Genomic DNA, 8,799 nt, shown 5'->3' with positions numbered 1-8,799 from the left:
CTAAAGTGGGGGTCCTGGGGCAGTCACCCCAATTCACACTCCCCTAGGGATGGACCTTGCAAAACTCATGTGTGCAAAGCAGATGTACAATGTGTTTCATACCCTGTGTAAAGAAGCTTCCCACCGTTTTTTTAAGTGCAGGACTTTCTAATAATGGACCAAATTCTGTTCTTAGTAAAAACCATTGACTTAGATTTGCAATTTAGAGGAGAATGTGGTCCAGTTGCTTCTAAAAATCTGTGAAATGTAGTCTGTCTGGGCTCAAATTCAGTTTAGACCATTTTTCAGAACCACATAAAAGCTGATTTTACAACCAAGTCTTTTAAAACAATTTAATTATATGGCCCTTTGAAGCTGGGTTAGGAACTGATCTCAACAGGATATTGCTCTGAAGCAACTGTAGAGGGCCACATATCATTGTTATGCAGGTATATTATGGTGTATTATACAGATATATTATGGTGTATGAACTCAAGATGCTGCACCTTAAAATGCTATGCCCCTAGTGTCTGTGCTCATAGTGGTGATGGGTGCTGGAATTCTGGCCTACACACTCCTCTCCACTGACATCACTGTAGGTTTTGTTTCTTTGCAGTGGGATCTCTATCCAAGTCCACTTTACGTTCCGTGAATAGGAGTTCTACACATGAATTAGCACGCTACGGTGCTAATTCTTGTGGCATTTCTTTGCATATTCTGTGTGGGTGTCTGCTCTTTTCATGCTGTTTTCTGCAAGAAAGGAATATGTGGCCCTATCAAACAAGGGAGGTAAATTCTATAACCATGGCCTATGCTTGTAACATACATATTTGTGAATGTAAAAGTCACACTGGGTGCATCTCCATGTGATATCAATGTGGGATGCAATAAACTCCAGCACAGTTTGCAACAGCTTGCACTGGAGTTTACTGCTCCTGAACATAGCATTTACACATGCCTGGGACTGCAGCATGTTGAGCCAAGGTGACACAGCCCTGACTGGCAGTAGGTCTGGGGGGTCATCCTGGCAGCCTGGAGCTGCTCCCCACCCAGCTCACTATGCTGCAGAGGGGCTGGCTGGGGCACAAGCGTGTTACAGTGCGGAGATAACTGGCAGGCCACCCCCTTAAGGTAGCATCCTTGTGCCCCAGCCAGCCCCGGTCACTGTTGACACATGTGTTGTGGAGAAGTAAATAACTGTACCATAGAATAGTACTTGTGTCAGGAAGTAATATCCTATGGTGGAGTTAATTAGTTTACTCTGGTCTAATAGGAGTGCCTGTGCAAATGGTTATGCTTTACTGCGGAGCTAATTAGTCAACTCCACAGTAAAGAGTCTCGCGTAGATGCACCCACTGTGGAAGACTAACTTGATTTCAAAATAAATTTAGTAGAAAAAATTGGAAAAAACATTTCCTAAGCAAATACTAAGAAGATTCTTATACATAAGGCAACTGAGGAGAATGGATTTTTCAGGGCAATAAATACTGTGACATTTTAATATTAATAAATTATTTATAGGCAAATCAATTTTAATAAAATAATTTTCATAGCAACCTATGAAGCAGCAGGAAAATATTCACATTACAGTACACTATAATATGCCACAGGTAAAAGCAGGGGAAGCTGCCAATACCTTGCCACTTCAATGACAGGGGAGTAACTGGCTAATCTATGCTCAGGGTGTCATGTACAGAGAAAGGCAAACACCCCTACAGTCATGGTCAGTGTGACCTAATGAAAAAAATCCTTCCTGACTCCAAAGTGAAAAGTCTATGTCAAACCTACTATCTGCATGAGAACAGACTAACAGCGTGGGTTGTTTACAGATGTTTAAACTCACCCCCCAAATGTGCTTTACCGGAAGAAGCAGCATGTTAGTTCAACCCATTTCTACAGCATCTCTACAGATCAGGTGATTCAGCAGGGCTTTTTTGTGCCACACTGAAGTGCCTGATGTATACAAAAGTTGGGCAAGCCAGCTAATGTGATGCCTTTTCTTGACACGTGCTGGACTTGATGCAGAAGTGTGCTGAGTTCAAATTAAAGTGCTGTTTTGTTTTGTTTTTAATGTCTATAAGCAGCCATAATGTTTACATTAGTAGATAAAGGTTGCAAGATGGGCAGAATACAAATAAAAATATTTTATGAGGATAAAAGTCCTCATTTAGCATGGTGTTTAAATATATGCTTTATTATAAGACCCTGAATAATTATAAACTGTAGAAACTGACAGGGCTTTTTAAATGCTTCATGAATATACTTTCACAATCTTGCTGAATCAGGGCCTAAAACAAAAACCACAAACAAAAAGGTCTTTTTTTAAAATCTGAACTGGCACTAAGCCATCCTTGGAAGAGATCCAATTCTCTACAAACGGTCAATTTCACAGTTCCAGGAAAACGGAAAAATCTTTAAACTGAAATGCTTGAAATAGCTAGACCACAAAAAAGGAAGTGTCTTCTCTTACAAGTATATACTGTGTCTTTTTATAGTTATAGCTCACAAAATGTGCACCAAACAAGTGTGTTTGCCTGAAGTTTATTTCTTGTTTGGTTGGCTGTAATGCACATGGAATGCTACATGAATCTGACATCTTCTTCAACAAGTTTATTGCCCTCACACTTTTGGTTCAGGGAACTAGGATTTAGTTCTAGGCAAACAAATGCCCTATATTATTGTGTATTTTGAAGTCACGAAATAAAAAAACCCCTACAGATAATTGTTAAATGTATATAATTTGATAATGTATTAATATGGTTCAGGAGATGTGATGCAGGGGTAAGGTAGTTTTCTGGAGGCTTGAATAATGCTCTTTCCTTGGTTAAATAGGATGCTCTGAAGCACTGTCCAATCATGTATATTTATATTTCATATTAAAGTCCCGATTTAGGTTTTATGACTACTTATTTCCAGTTCATTTTATAGATTTTTGTGATTAGCATTCTCTACCACTAGCTTACACTTAAGGTTTTCTGCTTTCACAATTTCATCCTCTATTTCTTGTATTATTGCAGCTGGATTCTATATTATGAGGTAGCAGATGAAGATAAAAAATGTTACTGATTTATCAAAGTGAAAATCAAAGTGAACCATCATGCTGATTTATCAAAGTGAAAATCAAAGTGAACCATCAAAACATGTTTTTATTGTTACCATATTTACACTCCACCATTCATCTCTCTCCTTTTCTTTATTATAATCACTTGTATCTTGTTTAAAATTAGATTGTAAATTCTTCAGTGTAAGGATCATGCAGGGTTTGAATTACATGTTAGTTTTTGGGGAGGTCCACAAAAAAATTGGGTTGCCCACCACAATGCCCTAATAAAATTGGAGACCCCCCCCCAAGGTTACCTCCCCCAGGTTATTATTTTCAAATTTTAGTGGGGGGGCTTTCATCTTTTATGGGAGGGTCTCAGCCCCTCCTCTCCCAAGTTCCCCTCTAATTGAAACCCTGGGATCATGTTTTCTTTCTTTAAGAGAAACACAGTATGAATAGTAAAATTGAAGTGAAAATATATATGCTATAAATGCTGTACTTTGTAAAAAAATAATATAAACTAGTCGTTTAGACACAGGAAAAAAATTAAGCTTACCAAGAAAAATGCCAAAAGAATACCCTTTGCCTCCAATTTCTTCTGTTTGATCAGAATAAAGTGGGAAACAAACTCCATTTTTCCCATAATAATTTCCAAAAAAGTCCTCATCCCCAAATGGGATTATTGCTATTACAAATCCAATAATCCATATGGAAACAAGGATTATTACTGTTTGATGTTTTCCTGGTCGGATATTACTGAAGGGAAAGACAATCACTAAATATTTTTCCAAAGTCAGATATGTCAACAAAAGGACAGAGACTTCTGTAGACAACATGGCCAGAAACCCCATGATATGACATGGTAAGCTTTCCATCCACAGCACAGCATATTTTTTATACTCTCCACGGTATTTAACATCAAAGATTCCAATGAAGAACAAATACACGCCCATTAGACAATCAGCACCTATTTGAAAAGTAAAATTCACAGTTTAGTGAAAGCAGAAGTTAAAAATAGTATACACAAAAAATTCTTTTTAGAGTTGGTCAAATTGTGGCTGATGTATGCAGTAATGTATATATCACAGTGTTTGCGATATCAGAAGAAATTTGATTGGCGAGACTGTGATCATGCCATACATACTAGGTCATGGCACTGCCTGGATTTATTAAACAGTAAATAACAGGCATCTCTACTATGAAGAATGCATATAGACAGGAAATGAGTATACAAAGCCTTGATTATTGGAGCCAAGGAGAGAACCTTACTAGCCTGAAAGTTAGACAAAATACAGTGCATTCATTTGCAATCAGTATAAACTTCTGCCTAATTATGAAATATGCAATTTATAAATCACACTGGGATTGCCCAAAAAACCACAATACATAAAGAGTAAGTAGTTAACACTGTAAGTAGTTAACCCTTGTATATTCTTTAATGTCAAAGTAATAACATAATTGATAAAGTGAAACCACTAATTTTTTAAGACTCTCTCCATACATCTTGGTCAGCTGAGTTGAAAGGATTAGAGGAACATTCTGATTATACCAAGAATATCTGGAAATGGGACAAAAACAGTCAAATGCAGATTACACATATTCTGAAGCTAATACTTGGTACATGATACATAAATGTACTAAGCTAAGGGTGAGCAACGTTTTTAGCAAGAGTAACACCCCAACCCTGAGCCACAAATTGATTTGGCATGCCGGGGCAGGCCACAGGGCAGACGCAAGGGACCCAATCCTTGTCACTAGTGGCATCTACACATGCCCCTTTGGCGGGGGGGGGGGGAGAGAAGGTGGGGAAGAGGCCTGGGTTGCTGTGCCCCAGCCCCTTCCTTGCCTTGTGTCCCAAGGCAAGTGTACAGTCACTGCTGGCATGGAGCTGGTGCCAGGGCTCTGGAGCTCAGTGCAGCTGTTTGCAGCCTGCTTGCCACCTAATGCAGCTGCCCAAAGTCTGGGCCACCTATGGCAGGCAGCCAGGAGGCTATAAACTGCTGCATTAGGCTCCAGATCCCTGGCCAGGCTCCATGGTGGCAGCAGGTGCATGCACACCTCTGGGTGGACAGTTGGGAGAGGGGCCTGGGGCAGCACAACCCCATCCCCTCCCCCGCCATCCGCCCAGAGGTGCACATGCAGCTGCCGCTGCCATGGAACCCAGGCAAGGGCTCTGGAGGCCAGTGCAGTAGTTTGCAGACTCCTGGCTGCCTGCCACAGTTCGCCCAGGCTCTGGGCAGCTGCAGTAGGCAGCTGGGAGACTTGAAACAGCTGTACCAGGCTCTGGAGCCCTGGCACTGGCTCTGTGGTGGATGATGGAGGAGGGGCTGGGCTTGTGCTGCCCAGGCCGCCCCCACCCTCCACCCTGAGGCACGTGTGCAGCCACCGCTGAGTCTGGCCAGGGCTCAGGAGCCCAGTGCAGCTGTTTGCAGCCTCCTGCCTGCAGCTGGCTTGGGATCTGGACAGCTGCTGCCACCCATGGAGCCCAGGCTGTTGCAGCAGGGCTTGCAGCCTCCCAGCCACCTGCTGTTAGCAGCCTGGGCTGTGCGGCTGGCTGCAGCTGCCTGGAGCCTGGGCCGGCTGTGGTGTACTGAGCAAAATTGCCTTGAGTGCCATGCTCTGGCATACGTGTCAGGGGTTGCTAACCCCTGTACTAAGCAAAGCTAAACATGCTGTAATATACATAATATACCAGACTGTTTTCAATTTTAAATTAATACCACTAATATATACTTACAACACAAAATTTTGATAGACATAGTGTGTGTTTTGTTTTCAGCTCTGATGAACGATCTCATTCCAATGACAAAAAGATTTCCAAAACATGTAACACAAGCTATGACCCAGACAAATACTCTTAGAACATTGTTAGCTAAGAGGTCCTCAAATGATGAAATCCCATCTGTTAATGGAGTGCATATTCGGACATGGAGAGCATAGGAGCAATACCGAAATTTTTTGAAGTAGCTGAAAGCAAAGAAATGAACACATAAAATAACTGTTCAAGCACAGGCCAAAGGCACAATTATATATTTGATCTTCAGTTAGATGCAAAGAAAGACAATCATTATGCCTGTTGGTTGAAATAGGTGGTGATGTAAGAGGCCTAAATCAGTTTGACATTCAGCTAGGCTCTTACCTTTAATCTGTAGTTGATGTTAGAAGACTATTAGATTTTCTCAAAGTTGTTTTTAACACCTTTCTAATGTAACCTGGGTGTACCAGAGTGTGTACTCCCCTCTCCAATAGAAGGGGAGGGTCATCAGGGCGTGTGTGCTGGAGATGGAAACTGCAGCTTGCTCGCAGCTTCCCCTTCTCCTGTGTCTCTATAGAGGAAGACCCAGACACAATAGCTTAACTATATACGTGGTTTATTCGGGTGCAGAACAAAAGAGGAGGGGATAGAATAAACTGGATAGGTGATAAAGATAAATATTTACATATAATATATTAGAGTCAGCAACTAACAACAGGTAAGTATAGTAGTCCCCCAAGACCCATGAGAGAAACCCCACCCACAGATCCCCAGAGAGTATGTCCCAACAATTGATGGGTAAGCACCCCAAAATATAAAGCACAATAAACCATTAATAAACACTCCAAAATATAAGACACAGGAAGCAATTAACAAACACTCCAAAATGTATGGTAATCACAAATACCCCCCTCCTGCAGAAGAGTCTCTCTCTCTAGCATAAACCCTCGCTGATGGGACTATCCACTGTGTCCCTCCCTGGGGGGAAACCCCTTGCCCGAGAACTCACGCTTCCCGGCAAGTAGGGTTCTGCAAGGGTTCCTGGTGTTTCATCCCCAGCTAAGCAAGCAGCTCCTACAGCGGGTGCTGTGTCTCAGGACCTGTGTTGGGTGCATGACTCATTCACATGTCCAGATAGCTCAGCCTTCTCAGCACGTTGTGGGCCTGGGCCACCTCATGTATGCCCAGGGCTGGGGCTCCAGTACAGGCCTGCTGTGCTGTGGAACCTGCACTGCCCATGGGCCCTTGCGCCCAACAGCAGGGAATGGGGCCTGAACCATCCCCTGTCCCCTCCAAAGGCCTTCAGTCTGACGATGACACACCATGCAGCAGCATCTGCACTGGTGCTGACCTTGTGCCAGGATTGGAGGACCAAGCAGCCTTGAGCAGTTCCCAAGGTCCTGGTCTCTCATGGATCCTCTGTGCAGCAATGCCTGCACCATTAGGCCATGTGCCAGGGCTGGAGACTCAAGCCACCTCAAGTGGCTCCCAAGGTCCTGGTTCCCTTGCAGACCCTCCATGCAGTGACACTTGTACCATCTGGCCTTGTGCTGCGGTTGGAGACCCGAGCTGTCTCAAGTGGCTCCCAAGGTCCCGGTCCTTTGTGGACCCTCCATGCACCATCCGGCCTCATGTCAGGGGTGGAGACCCAAGCTGCCTTGAGCAGCTCCCAAGGTCCCAGTCCTTTGTGGCCCCTTCACGCAGTGATGCCTACACTGGCGCAGCACGCTGTCTTGTGGTGAGGGATTGGGGTCGCAGTCACCTGCTGTTCCTGTCCAATGGTAGAGTCTTTGGGCTCTTCAGGGCAACTGGACATGCCCCCTAGGTGGCTCTTCCCCAGCTCTTCCTCAGCCCCAGCTTCTTCTTTCTTCTCTGTCCCTCGTCATCTCCTCCATGTGCTGTGCATGTGGCTCCTTATACACACTTTTGGGACTCTGTCCCAAGAGTGAAGACTGGCCGATTGGGGGAGGTGGAGCTCTGTCTTCAATTAGGTCCGCTTCTCACCTTGCCCCGATGTAGGGGCAGGGTGGACTTCTCCAAAGGCTTCTCCCCCTGCTGGTCTCTTATTGGTGGGTTTGCCCCACCAATTGCTTTGACAGTTCTCTAAGCCCGAGGAACCAGGCGAAGATAGGAAAGCCTGCCACACTAAAAAGTTTACTTATCGGATCTTGGAGCCATAATTTTTTTGCACAAATCAAACACTGATATTTCACTGTGTTTCATGCTGGGATTCCTAAGCAGCAGATTTGTGATTTGATCTTGGCAGAAGGGATTTTGCCAGGTCAATGTTGCTTTCTGCATTAACAGACTGTTGGTGTGTGGTCTGTCTTTAAACTGTGACTTGACACTTAAGGCCATCAGTAAACTGAATCTGAGGTATGTTACTGAAATACTGACACTTTTGACTTGTTTAGTCAAATAGAGTGGGGCTTATGAAAAAGACACACTTCTGCAGAGGGTGTTTGCTTGGAGTAGTTCATCCCCTAGCTATACTAAAAAAAGAGGAAGGTTAATAAATTATTGAAAACTAGAATTTATGAAAAGGAAGCATGGTAATTTATAGTGGAACTGACATATATTCTCTTGATTCCAGCATGTTTCTCAGTTCTTTGGAGTTAAAATTTATTTAATGCCTTTCTCTAAAGCTAAGCACAGACATTCAGGGGCATTGGGAGGGGGGCAGTAAATCAAATCAAAATGGCTGCCCAATATCAAGTAAGGATGGAGGGGCTAGCAGGGGGGTTAGGGGTCCATCAGGCTGGAAGGGACTGGCAGGGGGTCCACTGGGGAGTAGGGGAGGCACAACCCATGAAAGGTAGGGGGAGGGTGTGAACTGCAGGTGGGATGGGGAGACAGGCGTGACTTGTGGGTGGGGTGAAGGGGATGGCATGGTTCACAGGTAAGGTGGGGGGGCAGGTGTAAACCATGGGTGGGGTGGGCAGGGAAGGCATGACCCGCATGTGGGGTGGGCAGGGCAGGCACAATCTGTGGGCAGGTGGGGGGCAGGCATGACCCCCAGGGG

General features: G+C 44.2%; 1 protein-coding gene across 6 annotated transcripts in view; it reads right to left on the bottom strand.

Annotated features, from left to right (window-relative positions):
* The window catches only part of RXFP2 (relaxin/insulin like family peptide receptor 2), an 89,813-nt gene that overhangs the window by 10,852 nt on the left and 70,162 nt on the right, over nucleotides 1-8,799 (bottom strand). For all 6 annotated transcript variants that reach the window (XM_019525502.1, XM_019525504.1, XM_019525503.1 and 3 more), the window contains 2 exons: nucleotides 5,760-5,989; nucleotides 3,579-3,989 (listed from right to left, as the gene is read on the bottom strand). In XM_019525502.1, coding sequence (XP_019381047.1) covers nucleotides 3,579-3,989; nucleotides 5,760-5,989 — 641 coding nt within the window. The remainder of the gene's footprint in view (nucleotides 1-3,578; nucleotides 3,990-5,759; nucleotides 5,990-8,799) is intronic.

Source organism: Gavialis gangeticus, unplaced genomic scaffold (assembly GCF_001723915.1).
Source record: "Gavialis gangeticus isolate Ggan-Ray unplaced genomic scaffold, GavGan_comp1, whole genome shotgun sequence".
Taxonomy (NCBI): Eukaryota; Metazoa; Chordata; order Crocodylia; family Gavialidae; genus Gavialis; species Gavialis gangeticus.
This window is presented reverse-complemented; position numbering and strand designations above follow the sequence as displayed.